Source organism: Daldinia caldariorum, assembly GCF_022478825.1.
Source record: "Daldinia caldariorum strain CBS 122874 unplaced genomic scaffold F4812scaffold_13, whole genome shotgun sequence".
Classification (NCBI taxonomy): Eukaryota; Fungi; Ascomycota; class Sordariomycetes; order Xylariales; family Hypoxylaceae; genus Daldinia; species Daldinia caldariorum.
Window position 1 is genome coordinate 1039597 of NW_025953049.1, and position 21340 is coordinate 1060936.

Here is a 21340-nt window from a genome sequence, read left to right on the forward strand (position 1 = left end):
GTGTTTTTGCTTATAAACATGAGTGGTACGAGGCAGCTTTAGTTACCACGTAAGAGAAGTAAAGATATAAAGGGGAAGCAGTATCTCCAGACATCCGTATTTCGACATTGGGCATTAAGAAGGTATGGCAGTTACATGAACAACTCAGGTTAGGTATCTATTAAAAAGACATCTCTTAAACTTGATACAGACTAATAACGCCAAACCAGAAAGCCGCCGATAGATAATTGAGCAACAAGTGAACCTCATAATAAAGACATAATATATCATAAATCGTTAACTTCCATGCCTTGCGCTAGGCACGTATTTCTTTTAACCTCACCTGATTTTCCGCTCAATCATACAGCCCATGCTTTTTTTTTTTTTTTTTTTTTTTCATATATCGGATCCTCACCACCTTACGTGATGTGATGACTTATTGAATAGCTCGCGTGGAGTAATCCTAACGCGCCTTAGCAGGAGAAACCAAATCCCTTCCAGTAGTCTCCTTTTCGACATCGAGGCTCCACGTCGTCGGGCCCGGATACTTCAACTCCTTCTCCTTCTCCTTTTTAGCATCGCCCCATTTCTCGACCGGCGGCACCGTTAGGCCGCCGTATCTGCGTCCGAGCTTGGTGTGCAGCTCCGTCGCCGTACGGATATACCAAGACCGTGGAGCCCAGCCGCAACGGCGGAGACCGTCAAGATGCAAGTCTGCGGCGGCATGTAGGCGCTCCTTCTCCTTAGGGTCGGTTCCCGCCGCGATGCTGTGCTCAATTAGATCGTGCAGCACCTCGATGTGGATACGTCCAGTATTGCGGGTGAGGCCGGCTTGGGCGAGTAAGACTGAGAGCTTATTGGCGAGATTCAGCGCCTGCCGATCAACGCTATCGTGTGACTGCCGCACATTATAGTATAATTTCTTAGCTAATTTAATAGCGCTATCGGTATGCGAAGCCAAAACTCGCGCGTCGAGGAGCAGCTGTCCGATGTGTAAGATGAAGGCTGGCGACCAGTCGCGCTGAAACTTGCGCGAACGCCATAGCTTAGCAAGAAGAGTCTAAAACAAGTTAGCACTTTATCAAGAAAGTGTATCTAGGAGATATAGAGAAAAGGGCTAGGGTTGGTAACTCTTACCTCTAACATGCTGTAATTCTTCTGGTCTGCTAACAAGTTGATAAGACTCGACAAGTCCTCACGGCGCAAGCTGACAACGTCGACGCCAGCTTTGCAGAATGCATCAAATACAGTTTGTAATACGTTGCGGCTCATAGCCAGCATGGATTCCTTCTTTTTACTGTCTGCCGTCTCCCAACTCGGAACCCCGTGCCCGGCAAGCATCTCGGCGAGTCTGTAACCAAAGACTCCACGACTCGGGTCCTGGTAGAAATCCTGCGAACTGGCGAAATCGAAGCCACATTTCGCAACGGCATGCGCATGCGGGTACTCCTTGGGTTCGGCCATCAACTTCCGCACCAACGCATTGATGGCCTTAACAGTAGCCATGGCGAAATCGACCGTGGTGCGTTCAGTCGCAGTTTTGTCGCCAATTTCCGTAAGTAGCGCTATGTAGAGTTCGAAGACTACGTTCCTGTCGTTACTGTAGGAGTCTAGTATCTTGGCATACTGCTCCTTAAAGGCAGCGAATAGCTTTTTGTCAAGTACGGTGACAAAGCTCTCTCGGCCGAGGGTAACCCAGAGACTACGGAGTCGAGCACCATGCCCCAGTATGATCTCGATGCTTGTCTTTTCTCCCATTCCAGTGGTTGCAGAGACATATTGTTCGTAGAGCAGAGTCTCCAATAATAGATCGGCCATAAGCTGGGAGAAATGATTGGGACCAAGTTTCCCGTCTGCTTGGTGGAGACCCTCTTCGAGAGCAATGAGGAACACTAGGGTTACCCTGGTTGGCTTTATGTCGAGTTTTATGGTAATATTCTGTTCGGCGATGTCGAAGCCTGGGAAGAGTATCAATATACGTAGTTGTCGGAGCAATTCGTGGCCTTCCCGTTCGAGCTTTACGACCTTGTAGATAGAGGCGAGGGTTATCGCAGCCTCGTAAAGGTCCATTGCAACTGTAGCCGTAGAAAGGACCTTGATGATGTTCTCTTGCAATAAGTTCACTATCGTAGCACGAGCATTGTCGTTATTGAGCTTGCTGTACAATAATACCAGCTCCTTGAGTTTCAGAAGGGTCGTCTCGTGCCACCAGCCAAACTGAATTTTGAACTGTTCGTAAGTTTCCGAACATACCGCAATGGCCCTCTCTACAGTCGATGTTTCGGTATTTTTGCCGCTGGTAACTATAGTAACGTAGAGCGTAGACAGACGTTTCTTAATTGTACGAACTTGAGTCTCCGTCACTGTTGTGATATTCTCCGTCTTTGTTATGACTTTCTCGTATGTTTCAACGGATTCCATATGATGTTCTTGACTCTTCTCGCACACCTCCGCGAGAGCGATCAATGCTGTGGGGTAAATGGCGACCGAAACGCCAAAAACAGCCTTTACCGTTTCGAGATACTCAACAGTACGCTTGCGGAGGACTGAGAATTCCATTTTCTCATAAAATTCGAGTACGTAAAGGTACTGCTCGTACACCAGCTGAATAAATTCTTCCGATATTTTGAATTCATGATGATGTTTGGTGACTGTCTCCCATAGTACTTCACAGAGCTTTTTCAAATCTGTCCATCGGTTCTCTTCTCGGCAGAATCTAAGCAGGTTACCCGCTATGTTGTAACTACGATGGCAAAACCTATCGTGAGTGTACAATGTTATTATCTCGGCGTAATAATCATACGCCTCCTTACGTCCGAGGAGCTGATAGACGGAGGCTGATTGGTACAGCGTCTGAATGGTGAGTTCGTGAGTATCGCCCAAATTCTTGCGATAGCGCTCGAGAAGCTGCCTGTGTATTTCGATGACCTCCCCGTAACGATGATACTTCCTGTAGAAGGAGAGTAACTCTGAAGTCACATCGGTAAGAACGACGTGATCGGCTTTGAGTGAGTTAAAGCATGCCCTCCATACACGAAGGTAAATTTGTTCAGCTTTATCGAACTTCCTCTGTCGATGGTAGAAGAGAGCTAGGCGTGTTGCAGTCAAGACGGTTTCTGATATGAAGTCGCCTTCTAGAGTAATCTTCTCATCGACTGTAAGAACTCCTTTCCATACCAGTTCCAAGGAATTCTGTAACACAAGCTCTGCTTCATACCAGTTTTCATGTCTCATATGAAGGCCAACCAGAGCCAAACATGCTTTGAAAAAGAGATGATCCACTTTGTCTGAGCTCGCTCTTGTGTAGGTGGTCTTATAGATTTCCCGCATTACAGTCTCCGCCTCTGTCGTCGTAGTAGTGGTAGCTGTGGTAGTCTCTGTTATTTTCTCGACAACTTCGGTAATGGTAATGGATGTCTCGGAAGCTTCTTTCGACTCAGTCATTTTGTGCTCTTTAAACCATTCCCAGGCTTTCTTGAGTATAGACATGGACACTGCAAGCAAGCCGAATTGTTTGAACAAAATGGAGAGCTCCTTGAGGCGCTGAACAATGATATCTGATGCAAACAAACAGTGCTCATACTCAGCCCAGATGCAAACCATTATGTTGCACGCTTCACTCTCGCGTTTACGACGACATAGAAAGTGGATGTATTCGAGAGCAATATTAAGCTGAACAACTTGCAGCTCAACGGTAGCATTTTGGTGACAAGCTTTGCATATGCGACTCCAGAGAACAATGTAAAGTCTTTCAGCATATGTGAACTTCTCCTGCGACTCATAGGTTTCAGCCATGTTAAGAATGATATTGATTCGTCGTTCATCAGTCAGCTCCAAGTCTTCGCTAATTTTGAAGAGTAGCTCGTCGTCTTGACTCTTGGATCCTCGGGTCTTTCCCCTTTTGAGCACTACCTGTATTCCAATGAGCTTTCTAGTTATTTCTCGTTCTTTAGCCGAGCCGCTCCCAAAACGGATGGTGATTATCCCGTGGAGTTCTCCAAGAATGACAGCTGCCGTATGCTCTTCGCATATATCACGGTAGAGCTTAATTAGTGCTTCGTACCATCGAATGACTTGGTCCGAGTTAGCGCCATACTGTCTCTTGCAAACCTCAATGTAGAAGTGAAGCATCTCTTCGCGATAGATGGCACTTGTAGTTCTCTCCGAATAGGTAACTTCCTCGGTACAGGTTAAGAAGATCGAAGTACAGGTAATTACCAGCGGGTCGAACTTGGACATAACCGCCTGGCCGACAGATGAAGCACGATAGAATATGTCCGCAGCTTTGGCCGCATCCGACTGCGTCCGATAGATGGTACCGATGATTATAAGGTTCTGCAGCACAGTGCGATTATTTTCTCCAAAGCAAGTGGTGCGTACTTTCAATGCCAAGTTGTGTAGGTCGAGAGCAGAAGCGGCATGCTGAGTCTGCCAGCTAGACCATTCCAGCATAACAAGAAGGATAGAATCTGGAAAGATACCTTTAAAGTCCTCCGATAGCTCTAGGTCCCCCTTTGCATTGGTAAATGATGACCGTTGGAGATGAGCGACCCAATATTTCACGGTGAATTTGACCAGGGGACAGGACCTGTACACTTGGTCAATGGTCGTTCTCTTTACCATGTCAATAGATGGGCCACAGGTCTGCATAAGAGCTATTTTTGCATGTAATAGAAGTGTCATTGTCAGCAAGCAGTGGGCATCTTTGAGAGATATGAGTGATGAGCCGCAAAGCTGGGTGATGTAACTTCGGACGATGGGGTGCTTGAAGCAAATGGCCCCTTGATTCTCAATGAGTAATCCCCCAGTGGCAGATATCATGCTGCGTACATCAACATTTGATGAACTGGTCCGTTTTGAAAGATCGATACTCAACAAATCTTCCACTTCTCCTATTTCGAACGGTCGCTCGGTGACTATCATGAAGGTTAAGAGACGATTGGCATTTTCGTCTTTCAAGTTGATCTTGTTGGTGAGCTCTTTGAGGAGGCTTTCGTGATTATTGTTCAGTTCTGGGTTGATGGCATGAATGAACTTAGAGAACGAGTCTAAGCTGGTACCGGTGGCTAGCAACTGGAGCGACAAGTATGCGAAGAGGAAGGACTCTTTCGCCCGAGACACCAATTCGTCTAGGAGTTCCTCTGGCTTTGGGATACTTTGAGACGTATATTCCTTGTGTTGGGAAAGACCAAGTTTCAAATAGAGTTGTATGTCATCATGGACTTGTTCAGGGGTGATCACGACGTGTCTGACATCGGGTTGATCGAGTTGGCCAATGTGTGAACTAGGACGCGAGAATATTATGGCGCGAATACTTTCCAGTTTCTTGACACTTTGGTGGATTCGCCGAAATAGCTCAAGGCCTGCCGTGTCTCCTCCAACTAGTCCATCTAGCCCATCAATAATGAGCGTGAGGTTCACTCGCTTACTATTGACTGTGGCGAATCCATTATCGAGCAAAGCCCACATTTGATTAGTGAATTCTTCCTTGTTATTATCCTCTCCAAATTTCTTCACGGCGGAGGAAAGGTTGTTGAAAAGATTGCTATCGCCAATGCTAATCTCAAGTAACTGGGATAGCACGCTCTTCAGGAAGGCTATGATAGTTGACTTCTCCTTGTGGTCGATGGCTACAGCACATTAGAGAGGGACATACTAGACGTAATTGGAAATACTTACCGAATTGAAACGATATTGTCCTATGCTTTTGTTTCGAATAGCCAATTGGTCTCTCCAATTGATCGCGTACCCAACCCGCCAGCATACTCTTTCCACATCCGGCAATACCCGTGACGGCGAGAATTTTCTCGCCATTTTCAAGGAAGTCGAAAAGATCATCCTCGAGCCATTCACATGTTCCTTCCGTGCGGCGTTTCTTTTCTTGGATGCGGCCATAGAGGTATGACTTTATATGAGCTCGGGTCGAGCCCAAGTCTCGATGGAGTAACGCGACATCGTTCCCTGTGTGAGCACTTCCTAGCTTATAGCTCCATATCGTGTTGATAAGCTGTACCCTCTTGGAACATATTTCTTCTAATTGGTTTCCAAATTCAAGATCGAACTGGATAGTCCTAGATGTTTGGGAGAGTCGACTAACCCGCTGGTGATAAAAGACTGTTATATCACCAAGAAGACGCACAAGGCACACGACAATTTCGCCTAAAGAATTCGCGATTCCATCACTCAGGGTGAATAGGGACCGAAGTTCAAGTGTGTTTGCAAGAAGCTGTCCAAGTTCGTATAGGGTATTGAAAGTTGGTTCCAAAGCTTGCGCTTGGTCGCAGCCAAGCTGGGTCTGGTTAGATTCGATGGAGATGATACTTTAAGAACGTTACATACCTCGAGTAGAAGATAGCAGCTTGCCAATGCGGTATCTCGTACTGTCGTACTATCGACAATGAAGTCTTCAACAGCCAAAGTGAACTCGTCGATTTGAAGGCCAAAGAATTCAGCCTCCTTTAGCACTTGATCCCACTGACTTCCCCGCTTGGGTATATGTGTCCTACGCCGATCAGCAATGTATTTTATATAATACTGCAGATTAATTCGCTCGAGGTGCACATCCTCAACGTCTCCAAACTCGTGCACGATCCTAGACCTTACTTTCCTAGCTGTTTCCATGGCATGAGTGACTTGAATAGGTGTTGATTTGGTATCTAAATGGCTTGTAGTACGAGTAATTATGGGACTAGTCGCGCCAACCTCAGTAGAAGATGTCACAACGGTGTGCTTGGTTAGTTCCGAGGAGCTCCCTTTACCGGCCATGAGAGGAGACATGATTTTTTTCATTTCCCAACTTTCCGCAGAATTCGGAGATAAGTTGGAAGAGGAAGCAGACCTGCGGTTCCGCAAACCTAAGAGCAGTCGGTCATTAATGATTAATAAGTTTGGAAGTGTTGCCAGTATAACGCAAAAGAAGCTGTAGAAAGAAGCTGTCAGATAGACTGTAATAGCAATTGTGGTAATAAGAAATGCACTTTTGGCTCAACGGTTGTATCTCACCGAAGCCATGCCCAACTCAGCCCAACTCCGCTCTAGGTTTAGGAGGTCATCTGTCCGCAACACTCTAAGCATTTTTATTGGATACATCGCTAAAGAAGAAATGTTTCATTGCATGTATTATTGTTTACCTTACGATGCGTAATAAGAGATAGGTTCGGCTAGGTCGGGTATCTCTAGTTGGCTCGAATATAGCGGCACGTCCGTGAAGATGCAGCACCTGATAGATTATCGTGGCCGTGTCTTAAATACCTCGCTATTGTCCGATGGACTCTATGTACCCAATTACACTTTAAGTAGTTACGCCACCGCTATGGCAAAGGGTGGTGTCTAATATGCGGATGCGTTCTCGGCTCCGTGAGCTTCTATCAGTAGGACGCATCCAGATGGAGACACAAGAACGTGCGGTATTCACTTTCGTCAGCGGATTCCAAGCTTAATCTCGCTTACTAGATGACGCCCTATCAGCCAAAGCCATCTTTCACCTCGGGGTCCATTAGTCTCGTATAAAGTATTGTTATAAGAACTGTGATAAGACCATAGCATTATTTGATTAGCTGTCATAGATAAAAGTGGCGTTAACCGTTTACGCCACCGCGCATAGGTACACTTAGAATACATGATGCTACTCGTAAATCATCCATTGCTATTTGCTTTCCTTGCGCCATGCATGCCCATATTATAAGCATGGTGATAGTCTCTAGTCGCCGATTACTATATGCTAATAAGCAGCCACGCTCAAAGGTTAAAGGCTTATCAAAGCAAATTTAGAAGCCCTGGATCGACCCTTTTCGTTAGAGGCCGAGTTTACGTTCCTATGAAGATCCAAAGTGTACGATTCCCAGGATTGCCGATAAAAAGTAAGTTGAAAAATGTAATTTTTGCGGGCTAGGAGACCCGGTTTACGTTGCAGCACATTATGCAGAGGCATCGAAATGGGCGTACATTTACTAATCATCATCCTGGAACATGTGCCCCCTTTCGGCGTTATTTATCCTATCTCTCATTTATGAGGAACATGCTATTGTAGTAAATTTGGGAGAAGATATAGGACATTTAAGACTTCGACTTGCCACAGTTTCATTCATAATAGGCTTAGAGGTAGGTTAGGTACCCATCATATTACAATCAAAACATACAAGCTGACAGTTAATAAGCGGACTACGACACTTAGTAACTAAGGTATCAGGTACCTACTTAGAGTACCTCGACGTTGAAAGAGGCTCGGGCTAACTCAGTACCAAAAGTGCGGGGCAGATCGTTTCGTAACCATCGTCAAATCCCGTAATCCTGTCACGTCGCAGAGCATGTAGTAGGTAAAACAACTTCGTTGTTCCGCAAGGAACTCTAACTACAGTTGCTTTGAAGCCAAAGCTATATACAGAATAACTCCTTTGTTCCAAGGAGTTTCAAGTGAGACTCCTGACACATCCTACGTAATAAAATTATTGACAAGTGTGTGTGTATTGTCAGGTATGTAAAAGAAAGATTATTATTATGATTATTATGATTATTATTTATTTTTTTATTCTTTTTATAAACAATTACTTAACACTGAAGAAAAGCAGAAAGAGCCACGTCTATGGCTCATGAATAACACATTTATAATTATTTATTAATATATTAACGTTTAATAAAAAGTTATAATAACCATATATATTGAACAAGTGGGTAGAAGCCTCCTGGGGGTAGATACCCTCTACTCAAGACTATTCAATCTCCTGATCAGTAGGCAATGAATAGCTTGGGAAGATAACTAGCCGCCTGGGAAGGTATTCATGATGTTGAGGATACGGGTGGTGGTGGTTATGGTTGAGGTTATATCATAAGAATAGACTGCAGTGGGGTCAAAAGAAGATATATTAAGAGGTGATCAAAGGAATCTAAGATAACGTCCGTAAAGCTCTGGATAATTGTGTCGAGGTGGAAGATTGCTTGATCTATCTATGATCGTTGATCTTGAAGGGGGTAAGGCTTATATAGCCTGAGAGTGACTACAATACATGAGATCATACTGATCATGACACTAAGATACCCCACACCTGTTCAATATTTTTAATAAATATAATTATATTTATTTAATTTAATTTAATTTAAAAAATAGCTTTTAATTATAATGTTTAAAGTATTACGTAATTTAAATAATTAAATAATAATATTATTATTTATGATTTAAATATTTTAAATTTTTAAAATGTTAAATTTGTTACGAACTAACAGCCGACGAGATCACGTTCAGGCTTACCGAGCGGGGTTTGTTCATCCCTTGGGAACGGATAAACCTCGGAGCGATCATGGATCTGATGAGAATTAGGGATCTGATGGATCTGGATCAGTGTGACGAACCTACACTCAGGTCCGGTAAAGTGTAATGCCGATGGGTCTTGATTTTTAGGTAAACAGTAACGATACGAGTTAAGTGTCAAATAAACGTTAAGGTGTTCGTCAAGAAGGCTTGGAGTCCTTCCCCTTATATGGGTTAGATATAAGACTTAGATTGATAGCTAATGAGCTTGAAATGAATGATTAAATACATGATAGTTTTAAATAGACCTGTTGGCTTCCTTACTCTGCGTATGATTTTCGTTGAGATCTTACTGATCTTGTTGATCTTTGGGATCTTATGGATCTTGTCAAGATCCGTAAGATCCGTAAGATCCATAAGATCCAATTATCCGACGTTTGGCCGAATCGTTGTTGGTTGTCACCCCGCTTCCGTACTTGGCATGGCTCATCGGGCTGTTGGTTCGTAACATCTCGGAATAACCTCATGGAGGGTAGTGATCTGGGTGATCTTGTGTGATCTTGACCAGATCAACCAGATCACACAAAGATGCTATGAACGATAGCAACAGGAAGTAGAAGAGGCATTTCATATAACTATCGAACGTTTCTCATGTATCTAGTCATTCATTTCAAGCTTATCAGCTATTAATCTAAATCTTATATTTAATTCATATAAGGGGAAGGACTTTAAGCCTTCCTGACGAACACCTTAACGTTTATTTGACACTTAATTCGTATCGTTACTGTTTACCTGAAAATCAAGACCTATCGGCATTACACTCTACCGGACCTGAGTGTAGGTTCGTCACACGAGATTTATCCGTACCAAGGGGTATTGAGACCCCGCTCCCAGGCCTGAACGTGATCTCCTCGGCTGTTGGTTCGTAACACTACTTATAATGTAAAAACCGTTTTTTATATATATTATTTAAAAAAATTTTATTTATTTATTTTTTATAATAAAATTATTAAATAAAAGTTTTTCCCTCAACTTTAAAGGCGGCTTATATATGGTAAGCTGTATGTATACGGTATATATACGGCTACTATAACCCCCCATTTGACGGTAATGTATTCTCTAGCTTTATGGTTGCAAGAATGGACAAGTACAATGCATCTCAATACTTTGTTAATTCAGTCATATCTATACCCAGCTCTATCCGTCTCTATATTTTTATCATGTATCTACCTCTATTCTCTAGAACAGCTCGCCACGACTAGCGCTTAACCTTTCTCTACCGCCTCGGGCAGGAAATCTATTTAGCCCACTTTAGAACACCAGGGTTGTTCGGGTCGTTCTCCACGTATTGGCAAGAACGGGATGTTTCCCATAATGAAGCCATGAATGAGCGCTCATCGCTGTGGTAGAGATCACCAAGTAGCGGCTTGATAGCTCGAGTGGCTTCTTCAGCATAATAGAAGGGAATTCGTCTGGATGCTAGTTAGCACCATAGTTGGCATGACAATATTTATACTTGGGTACTTACGAGAATAGATGATGCACAACGTGCGTGTCGATGATGCCATGGAATATGTGGCGCCCAATGAAGCCAAAATCACGGTCAACAGTGGCCAGGGCTCCGGCGACGAAAGTCCATCGTGCGCCATCATAATGAGGGACATCCTGGTGTGTGTGGTGAAGGTAGGTAATGGCAACTAATTCAATGTTAGCGGCTTGGACCATACGACGTCGCGATAGCATCACTTACCTAACCAATGGTTCACCCAGAAGTAAGGAACTCCGTACAGGAGGAATACGGTTTGCCAACCAAGAGCCAACGAGCTATAGTAGAGACCAGCACCTACAAGGGCGAGGCCTAAATCGGAGATGAGAACATATAAGGCTTCCTGGGGACGAAAGACTCCGCTGAAAGGGTCCAAGTGGCTTCGCCTCCACCATTTGGCGTCCTGGTTTTGCAAACTATCCTCTCCCGCCGTCGCATTGATGAGGATATAAACCTGCCATCCTCCTAACTGCTGGCCAAGTAGACGAATCAAGTTGACCAGGGGCGCATCCTCGAGAACTTCGGAGTTTACGAAAGAGCTCAAGGCGTCTCCTAGCGACCTAATAAACCAGGAGGGCCTGGTCTGCGGAACAAAGGCCATATCCTTCTGCATATGACCGGTGAAACGGTGGTGCCGGGCGTGAGAGAACTTCCACGAGAAATATGGCACACCCAAGGCAGAGTGCAAGACCCAGCCAACTGTATCATTAAGACCTCTGTGAACAGAGAAAGCGCCATGACCACATTCGTGCGCCAAAATCCATAACCCGACAAACACGAGGCCTTGGAGAAACCCATATACAACCCAAAGAGAAGCACGGTAAGCAGGGTTAGATACGGAAGGGATATACGTCAATGCCGCATAGGTAAGGACGCCAGCCATCACGAGATCTCGCGCAACATATGATAACGATCTCCATGTTGAAGGCTTGAAGCAATGAGGGGGGATGGCCTTTCGGATGGTGTTAATATCAGGGAATGCCGGTTGCTCTGCCTTAGTGTTCTACGTTGAAGTGTCAGCGTTGATTTCCTTGCTCTTGGTATATTTGCCTGGTTACTCACCAACACTATACGCGGCCTCGCGACAGGCGCTTCGACCTGGGTAACTGTCGCCATTATAGATCTAGCCTGTACTAACAGTAGTACGGACCAGCTTGAGCAGGCTTGAAAGATTTCAGCTGAAAAACTCTTGAAGACCTGTTATTCAAGGGTCTCGGGAGAGAGTATGGCTGAAGGAAGAGGAGGATTTTCAGGGTCTTATGCTCGCATTTTGAATGATTGCAAATTTTTCGTTAGGGGGAGACTTATTGTTAGTGGTATTACTCTTCAACCCCATTATCAAAGTTAGGGTTACGGGAAAAGGGGTCGCTTGCCATTCGAACAATATTCCACTAAGCCTCTTACAGCTTACACGTGGCGGTCTGGAACGCAGATCTTCATTGAGATGAGCCTCAACACTGTTCTGGTTCCGCTTCATACCGAATAAGGGTCCTGGGGTTTTGGATCTTAGGAGCGGGTCTAAGCTTCTAAGCTTAACATTTAAATCTGGTTCCCAGTTTGCACGGTTCGCAAATAGGTTAAAGTCATCAAGACTAGTCCTAATCTAAATAATTTTTCCTTTTAGGTTTCAGGGGTCTTAAGACTGCGAACCCTGTTACACTGTCTTAGGAAACATGCGGACGAGAATGTTAACCAATAAAGATCAGATAAAAAAAAAGGAAGTGGATATACTATTACCTCCTGTTCCACTACTCCTGGTTATTAAGATAAACACATGAAAATTCAAATGGTCGGGTAATGAGAAAAAAAAAAAAGAAAAAAAAAAAAAAACCCCCGTTCATCTCTCCTTTTCCAATCCATACCCGATTGCTCTGCGCGTTATCGTTGTATTCCTCTTTTTTTCTTCTCCCTCATAAAGGCACATAAAAAAGGAGATGAAATGTCGTATCAGATACCCAAGCAAACTAGTTTATCACTTACGTAGTAGAATTACAGTAAGCCTTACATAAATTAGAAATGCCAACAGTGAGATAGGCTTCCACTTCATACTAGCCTGGCAGTTCTCTTGACCGCCATCCTAACTAGCCTATAGAAATAGCCTGCCGTTCAGAATGGCGACTTGACGAACTTAGGTGTCTACAAGCCCAAGTAGCACCACACCTAATACTACCCTCCTAATTCGTAGGTACCTAAATTATATAATATACAGCACCAAAAATCAAAATATCAATTTCATCGTTAGAAACTAACTGATTCGTCGCTTCTTGTCTTAGTCCTTTACACGTCACGGAGTGTAAGACTTGTGTACGAGGCAAGTCGGCCTAAGGGAAAGTTGTCCAAAAAAAGAATAGGAAGAAAAAAACCATTCATGCTTATTTGCGTTAAGCAGTATATGCTCTTATCATATGTATGCAAGTATCTAGCCTAATGCACACGAAAATAATTAAGATCTAACAGGGCTTGCTGGCCAGATCCATGTGAAGATACGTAGTATTTAGGTACCCAAGTACCTCATATGTTTTTAATGGGGAAACGATAGGAAGTAACCAGGTTGTAAACAAACTGTGAGTGTGCCACTCATGGGCCACGGACGTGGCGCAATACTCTAAAGCATTTTTATTAGGATGTATTCTTAAGGTTGTGCGTTTAAAAGATTTTCCTTGTTTCTACAGCTTTTTTGTTTTTTTTTTTTTTTTTTTTTTTTTTTTTAAAAAAAAAAAAAAAAAGTACTGTACATCTCGTTTTGAAAGCCACTTTGTTTCGATAGCCATCTCCTCTTTAACTAGCCTAATAGCTACAAGCCATAGGGAGCCATTCGGTATCGTAGCTAGAGGAGCCGTAGGCCTAGCAGCAGTTCGGTGGTTGCAAGCTGTAGGTTTGGTAAGCGTTCGGTGGTTAGGAGCTATAAACTTGAAAAACTTCAAGTTCGGGCTCTTATGCTACCCGAAGGATGGCGTCATGTCTCCGTGCAGGTATTAACCAATGAATTTACCGACCAAAAGGAAACCCACGCGCGTACATAGCACAGAGCCTAGCGAGGCGCTACCTACCTGTATCATCCTTGGGACCTGTAATATGAAGAAATCGAATCATCTTGTCAACTCGCAAGTCCTTGTCTTATTCCAAATAGTCCTTGACCTGTTGCTCGTTCCACTCCCAGAACACCTGCGCACTGCCATTCCCACCATCTGTAGTCGGCAGAGTCGCCTGAGTAAGGTCTGGCCGAAGACGGGCGATACGTCCAAAAGGAATGACTAGGATTGTCAAACGCCTCATATCAGCCCTAGCTTCGAGAACAGAGAGCAAAATGATTCATCAGGTGCAGAATACTACTCACCCCACTCGGTTTTCCAATCAAACTTGGTAGTAATCTCCTTGGAGAAGCCGGTAAATAGCTGTGCAGATACCCCGTTCTTTACAGGATACACGATCGCCCCAGCGATCAGCTTGAGTGCAGCCCCCTGGTGCCTGGCTAAGGCGGTCCGGATGTTACCAGGGTTGATAGCCACACTGACGATACCACCAGGCGAATATCGTCAGGCGTATTCCACCGCTAACAGCCAGGTCCCAACCTTACTTAGACCATAACGCTCGATGCCGGGCTTGGGATTGTGGAAGTCCAGGTTGCTCATGTCGATAGCACCCCCCTCCGGTGCGAACTGTTCCAACCCAAATGAGGATAGCCAGACAACACGTACGGTATCTGCAGGCTCAGACCTAGCTGCCGCAATCAACGCAGGGGTGAGTAGTTTCGTGAAGAGGAATGTGCCGATGCAGTTGACCCCGATGGCTTCCTCGTAGCCCTGTGCTGTCTTGGTAGGGGGCTCTGCCGGGCCCACTATCATCTTTACGTTGTTGAATAAGCCGTGGAGCTTGTTATTAGATTCACGCGAGAGAAGCGTCTTGGCTGCTGCTCGTACGTTCTTAAGATTTGCGAGTTCCAAATGAAGAAAGACCAACTTTCTTTTCGAAGCGGGAACCTTCCGCTTGATATCCTTGATAGCCTCCGATCCCTTTTCTTCTATACGGTAAGTTAAGTAGACCTTGGCATTCTTCGCGTAGAGTGCTTGCGCGAGTTCCTTTCCCATGCCACTATTGCCACCTGTGACAACATAAACTTTTCCCTGAAGATTTGGCATATCTTGGGCAGAGAATCGGGGCTTGGGTGGGAAGAACTGAGTCCAGGAAAAGCTCTTGTTGGGGGCCATCTTAGGGGCTAAGATAGGCTAGTTTAGCTGTTAGTAGTATTTAGATTTAGTAAGCTAGTAAGTTATATGCAGAGGACAAATGTTACAGAGTGTGTGTAGACATTCAAAAAATGATGTTAGTGTGATCCGTGGCTTTTAGTGACGGAAGGGAAGGATAAACTACATTTAGGCAGCCACCAAGGCTGTTAATCGGTCCGTGGTAACCTAGCAGAGCTACGTAGTACGATTATTTGCTGCGCCTTATTGCCGGAGAGACAAGCTCCAACCCCGGAATTTGCGCTCTTTGTTACCGGAGATGAGTAGAGCTAACGCGGGAGTAAGAAAGACCTGAAAAGACCCCGATGGGGAAGCTTTCTTATAAAATGCCAGCACTGCTACTCTTCAGCTACCTAGCATCTTCGCCGAGGCACGGGTGCCTGGTACTTCTCGATCCCAGAACTTTGGGTATGTATGGGCATGCAAGGGAAAATACGGGTAAAAAGAATGGCAACACCTTAAGCAATCTGGGCTGCGCCAACACCGTATATCCAGTATCGAAATGCCTGGCGAACAGAAAATATGTGGTGATAGAGGATTAAAAGACTTAGCTTCACCGTTGTCTGATTCATTGGAAAGAAAAAGTCTAAGGCATAGCCGATCTTCACGTGGTATTAGTTTAAAAACTCATCTCACTACCTGGCAATCACTACTGTACTCACCTTTAAAAATCAGTTTAATGGTAGTAGGAGACAGATGTGCAATGGTTACAAGGGCGTGTTCCCCGTTCTGAATGGCCAGTGCTGCAATCAGTGTTAATAAGCCATTAGCGTGTACAAGGAGAAAGGTATACGGGGTTCTTTGAATACATTAGGGTACTCACTGGCTATTGTTAGGCTGTTAAATGCGAGGAAGAAGACGAGGCCTAATAGTACGAAGTAAATTTTCTTTGAGACTTCACGGTGGCAATGAATCGAAGAGCAGTCACCAAAATGCTTATTGGGCCCTGGGGAGCAAATGATAATGAAGATGTAGAGCAGCCGAGATCATCTCCAAGTCTAAAGAGGTAGCATTACGGCGCGATGAAGTAGGCTGAACATATAAAATTAGACATTTCGCCCCCTGCTACAAGGACTTGAAAGTCTCACCAAACGAGAGGCAGGTTGTTGGTGTTTGTCTCTTACCTTAGGTACCTCATACAGTAGCAGGCAAGGGGTAGGTAAGAGTCACTCAATGCTGCTACTATCAATATGGCCGTGTGGCGCTCTGATGTTGGTCTTAATACAATATAGGATGCAGGCTATTATATTGATTGGCGTTAAGTAGGTACCATCTCCATCCCAGCCAGGTACCAGCATGCAAAGTAGAAGTCAAGAATATTAACCTAGAAGTACCTCCTGCACCTGTATCTATCGCAGCCTGCATATCTTGCGTTACATGACGTAGACAGCTTTCTATTATTTGTTATAAGATACGTGGGTAATGGGCGTGCATAGGTACTTCTCTACTGTTCCTACTACTTAATCAAGATTGCCTTGCTCTTAACGCATATTCCTTACGCAACTGGTCTTCAACCAACTTATTTAGGGGCTATATTTTCTACATATTTCTCGTCTTTTCCAGTTAGAGATCGAACTCGCCATAACTGATGGAAAGGCAAGTTGCAAGGGAAATAGCATGGAGTATACGCTCCCAGGTTAGTTTCTTGCTTCTCTTTTGGAATATGTCATAAGTTAATGTTGTAAAGAAGCACCATGGGCCGCCGCCAGACATGTCAAGCCGAAACGGCTACCACAGGCTATCGGCCACCGGGGGTATAGTGCGGCCTTCCCGGAGAACACCATGGCTGCTTTTCGAGGGGCGATTGAGGTGGGAGCCACTGCACTTGAGGCCAACCTTCACCTCTCGCGGGATGGTGTTGTTGTGATATCACATGTGTCTTACCCAAGCTCCGACTGTAGCTGGGATGACTTGAGTACTCTTCGTACCTTACGCGAGCCTAGCCAACCGATGCCCCGGTTTGTTGATTTCCTTGGATACCTCAATGAACCTGTCGCGGAGCATGTCTGGCTCCTCCTCGACATCAAAGTGAGCATCTCATTCGCGACCCTGAACGGTGATGAGAAGACCGCCGTTTGTTTTGAGTGCTGATATCGTACACCTCTGCACAGACAGACGATGACACCGGTGAGCTATTAACTGCCATAGCTGCGGCAATAGCCTCGGTACCTACAAGTAAGCGCCCATGGACCGAGAGGATCATGCTTGGGCCCTGGGATGTAAGTTGAGAGTCGAATGGAAGTCATATCATGAATTAAGTTGGCTAATTCGTTAGCAGGCGGATTGGTTTGCGAAATGTTTGAGGCTTGTCCCCGGTTTCCCGGTCGCTTTAATTGCCTTCTCGCCCGACTACGCCTCGGCTATGCTGCCGGTCCCCAATCTGAATTTCAATCTCTACAATTACTCTTTCGCCACTTCAAGAGGATCTCGCTTCATAGTATCCGCCAAAGAGAACCACCGGCTTGTATTCTCGTGGTCGGATAATTCAGATGAACTGATGTCACTGAGCATACGTAACCACGCTGACGGTGTGATTACCGATGACCCTTTACGGTTTAAAGAGCTATGTACTCAGTGGGACGTGAAAGAGGTGAGAGAGCGTGCGAGTCAATCCACATTGAAAGGTACGATCTTGTGGATTATCATCAATGCCTTGGTGATATTAGGAGAGGTGGTGGCTTACTGCATCAGAGGTTCCCCTCGATCACGAGTAGCAAAATCAATAGGAATCTAGCACTGAATCCTGGTAGGTCATGGCATGCTACTTGCTAGCCGTTCCGTTATATAATCTATGGCTTCATCCTTTATCAAAATATCTTAGGCCACCACTTTGGGCTGTGTCCCAGATACCATGGACGGTGCTGTTCTGCTCTGGAATGCTCATCAACGCCCACTTGAACTCCATGGTTATTATGGCCAAATGCACTTCCATATATCGAGCCGAGCGCGTGGGCCGATATTATGGGCCGTCGAAAAACAGGACTTGCTGAAAATCCGAAAGCCCCTTGGTATTGCTCCCCACAGGACAAACACATCGCTGCTGCGCCGTACGAGGATCACTTACGTATGAGACGGACCCTTCTCCGGCCTTCTCCGGGAGTGCCTTGGTTCATCAGGAAAAGCTCCTCCTTAGCTATGTCAACATGTTTATGAACCGCTTGCTTGAGATTTCTGTGGATGAGGCTACAGCTAGTATTGATGTTAGACAATGGTTCAACTTTTGCTTGTTCGACATAATTGGCGGCCTGTCGTTTGGAGAGTCCTTTCACTGCCCGCAGGATTCCGCTATGCACCCGTGGATCGATGTGATCGTTCCTAGTCTTCAGGCCGCCGCAGTTAGTGGGGTTCTGAATTGGTCCCTAACTTCGTGGAGGCGATGTCATCCGGTACGAGAGGCATGGTAAAGTTTCATAAGATTGAAACCCCGGCGCTTGAATTCTATTGCGTCATAAACGCGAGATTATACTAGCATACTCTGTAAAAGTCTCCTACAAGAGAAGAAATCAACAACAACGCATTTTGTCCTGATTGCGGCGGGTTCCGAGACAACGACTATAGCATTGACCGGAGTGACATACCTCCTTTGCTACAAACCCTGAGGCCTTGTCGAAGCTGGCCAGTGAGCTGTGTAGTCTCTTCACCGATAAAGAATCGGTTGATTTTTCGAGCGTGAAAGATCTTGGTTTTCTTGATGCCGTCGCGAACGAGTCGCTACGTATGTATCCGCCTGGGGTAAACGCGCAACCGCGCATTGCACCACCGGGCGGCAGTACCGTGTTACGACAGCACGTGCCAGGGAATGTGAGTCTTCATCTTGGCATATACCTTGGTTCACCGACTTTACCCGTAACCAAGACCCAACCAACTTCTGATATCCACGTCATACGACGCCGGCGCGAAGTATTGGCCTGAGCGACAACGAACTATGGTTTAACGGAACTGGTTTGCCGAGGGCATCGCGAGATTATTTATTAAAGCCCATACGCCTAAAGGACCAAGCATAAAGTAAACTACTTGTTAGGCATCAAAAGTCCCACCGATACCATTAACTATCACGAGGCGGAACAAGATGTAACGAAACAGCAAAGTTGTTACTTTAAGGTACCTCCCAGCTCTACGTAACAACATCTCCTTCTTTCAAGTCTCATATCTAGTACTTAACAAGCTTTGTTCAAACCACAGCATTCTATAATGAATTTTCTACCCGATAGCCAAAGAGGCTCCCTACCTACCTAGGTAGGTTAGGTACTTCTCTTATAAGCCGTATTACCCAGAGATATGATACCGCGTGTGTTGGAATGAGTGTCCAAGAGATAGCGTCTTATGTAAAGTTATCTAGAAATACGAAAGGAATGCCCTTCCTCACTCAACTTCCTACCAAGAAAAGATCAAAAGGTAGGTGTCTTACCGAATGAGAGTAGGCACTTAGCATACCTTCTAATCTATTGAAGTAAATGTGTATACGATCTTGAGGAAGAAAAGGTTTTAGGATTGGGGTCGCAGAGAGCTATGGTTTTCTTCAGACCTCTATTATCTATTGGTTGCGCTGTTGAGTGCGATATTGGGTGCATCCAACTCTCCGGTCGCATATGTACCGGAGTAGGTAGTAATATGAGAAATGATATTGGTTACCTCATTTGCCATGCGCAGCAGGATGCAGCCTACCGCTTCGCGTTGTGAAATAAGACCATGCTTTCCCCGCTTCAATCAAGTATTGTTGACATTCATTCTTTATCGCCATAATGAGCCACACATTTCACTGGGGATTAGACGGCCTAGATAAGTCTCGCTTTGAGGCTTATACTAAGCTATTGAGCCTTCGCAATGGAGGACAGGTAGATGATGCTATCATATTCGACGCTTGCGAAGCAGGCCCCGATGCAATAGAATCAGCAGAGGACAGCGATTCCGTTACAGGACAACCATTGACCAACTTCGATAATGATAAGCTCAAGCGCGCATTCCTTGACAGATTGTCCGAGATTTTATCTCAAACAAGAGGCGGTTATCACGTAGCTGCTGCACTAATGGTAGAGAACATAGAAGCCCCTGAAGTAACTGTCGCCAAGAACTCTGGGTTGAAGCAAACAGATAAAGACTTTGTAACGGCTTTGGAAAAGGTCCTGAGACGCCTGGCGGGCGATCCAAGTATGTTCTCAGTCATAGAGTGTAGGTTTGCCCTAACGCTTATCAAAATCTCTAGTTTCTCCTCGGGACACGTCTGAGATGTGGGAGTTACTACTAAACCAATACGCACCCAGGATAAGAGGATACATATCAGACCTCCAGGGTTCTTTGACTCAAGGTCAGATCCAGCTAATGGAGCGCTCCGACTCAGAAACTACAAGAAGCCTTGCAGGACGAATCGAAACGCTATCTCAAGCCTTGAATCGAGTGCCGCACGATATAAGCAACATTGTTCTCGCGGCATATCACGTACGAGTCCTCAATAATGTCTCCGCGTTTGAGCGCATTCAGCCGGAAAAGCCTTCAGTCGGCATAAAAATTGGCGAGTTGATTTACCTGCTGGCTCGACCTCACGTAGCCTTTCTTACCTTTATCCGAGCTATAGAGAGAATTGAAGGGTTTGACAAATTGCGCATAAGATGGGTTGAGCTGTCTTCTCTTGTCAAAAAGACAACTCACGCCAACAAGCCCACAACTACTCCATGGACCGTGGGCCAAACTTTCAAGGCCCTAGGTATCAAGTTTACTGACACGGAAACAAAAACCTTGATGAATTCAGAGGCGGGAAAATCCTCAACGTGGACGAGGGACAAATTGGTTAACAAGTTCAGTAAGCTCAGGACAACTGAGGATAATGTTCACGCCGAAGTACAGCTTATTTTTGACGTATCTAAGAGATATATGTTGTTAGACCCTGTATTCAAATACATTGGTTGCAGTAAGCGGTCCTGCCTTCTCTGCTTTGGGTTCATATCAACGATCGGGTTCGCTTGTCGGGGTTGCCACGGAAAAGTCTATGAGATGTGGACTATACCCGAGTCTGATGGACTTAGTGACACCTCTCTAGAACTAATATCTAGGGCAGTTAAGGAGCTACAGAGCCAGGTCGCAAAGTTGCTTCGGCATGGTGTAAAGCCTAGATCGCACGTCAAGGAGTCAACTGTTGGCGGTTCTTCTATTGCAACTGCTATACCACATACAGACAATCAACATCTGGCGACGCTGATAAGGAACCATCTGCAAACAAACAGAGAACATTCTATATCGAATAGGCCCATGGCGAGGTAAGAAAAGCATGCTCGGACGTATTTTTTGATTACTTGTTGACCAAGCTTCATACGTTTTAGGCCGATCTCACCA

At 45.1% G+C, this 21340-nt stretch overlaps 5 protein-coding genes across 5 annotated transcripts; 2 read left to right on the plus strand and 3 right to left on the minus strand.

Annotated features, from left to right (window-relative positions):
- Positions 1-7124, minus strand: F4812DRAFT_100514 (uncharacterized protein). Its single transcript, XM_047929247.1, has 5 exons — positions 6982-7124; positions 6319-6898; positions 5659-6268; positions 1117-5609; positions 1-1039 (listed from the first exon to the last, which is right to left on the minus strand). Exons 2-5 carry the CDS (start codon positions 6766-6768, stop codon positions 443-445), a joined length of 6150 nt encoding a protein of 2049 aa, XP_047788540.1. The 5' UTR covers positions 6769-6898; positions 6982-7124; the 3' UTR covers positions 1-442.
- A 3396-nt stretch (positions 7125-10520) lies between these two features.
- On the minus strand, positions 10521-11885 carry F4812DRAFT_452086 (fatty acid desaturase-domain-containing protein; the record flags this gene model as incomplete). The annotated part of the gene is made up of 4 exons (XM_047936296.1): positions 10521-10695; positions 10752-10920; positions 10974-11772; positions 11832-11885. The coding sequence occupies 4 exons, from the start codon at positions 11883-11885 to the stop codon at positions 10521-10523; spliced, it is 1197 nt and encodes a 398-aa protein (XP_047788541.1).
- Positions 11886-13886: 2001 nt separating this feature from the next.
- F4812DRAFT_452087 (putative estradiol 17 beta-dehydrogenase) lies at positions 13887-14977 on the minus strand (the record flags this gene model as incomplete). Its single annotated transcript, XM_047936297.1, has 3 exons — positions 13887-14023; positions 14107-14279; positions 14328-14977. The coding sequence occupies 3 exons, from the start codon at positions 14975-14977 to the stop codon at positions 13887-13889; spliced, it is 960 nt and encodes a 319-aa protein (XP_047788542.1).
- A 1653-nt stretch (positions 14978-16630) lies between these two features.
- Positions 16631-17747, plus strand: F4812DRAFT_452088 (PLC-like phosphodiesterase; the record flags this gene model as incomplete). The annotated part of the gene is made up of 4 exons (XM_047936298.1): positions 16631-16649; positions 16701-17041; positions 17125-17232; positions 17292-17747. The coding sequence occupies 4 exons, from the start codon at positions 16631-16633 to the stop codon at positions 17745-17747; spliced, it is 924 nt and encodes a 307-aa protein (XP_047788543.1).
- A 2008-nt stretch (positions 17748-19755) lies between these two features.
- On the plus strand, positions 19756-21268 carry F4812DRAFT_452089 (uncharacterized protein; the record flags this gene model as incomplete). Its single annotated transcript, XM_047936299.1, has 2 exons — positions 19756-20161; positions 20217-21268. 2 exons carry the CDS (start codon positions 19756-19758, stop codon positions 21266-21268), a joined length of 1458 nt encoding a protein of 485 aa, XP_047788544.1.
- Positions 21269-21340: the final 72 nt, after the last annotated feature.

Coding starts and splice junctions, on each gene's coding strand:
- F4812DRAFT_100514 (XM_047929247.1), bottom strand. CDS start 6,768: ATGAAAAAAATCATGTCTCCTCTCATGGCCGGTAAAGGGAGCTCCTCG. Junction 5,610..5,658: donor GACAATATCGTTTCAATTCG/GTAAGTATTTCC, acceptor AATGTGCTGTAG/CCATCGACCACAAGGAGAAG. Junction 1,040..1,116: donor AGAATTACAGCATGTTAGAG/GTAAGAGTTACC, acceptor AACTTGTTTTAG/ACTCTTCTTGCTAAGCTATG.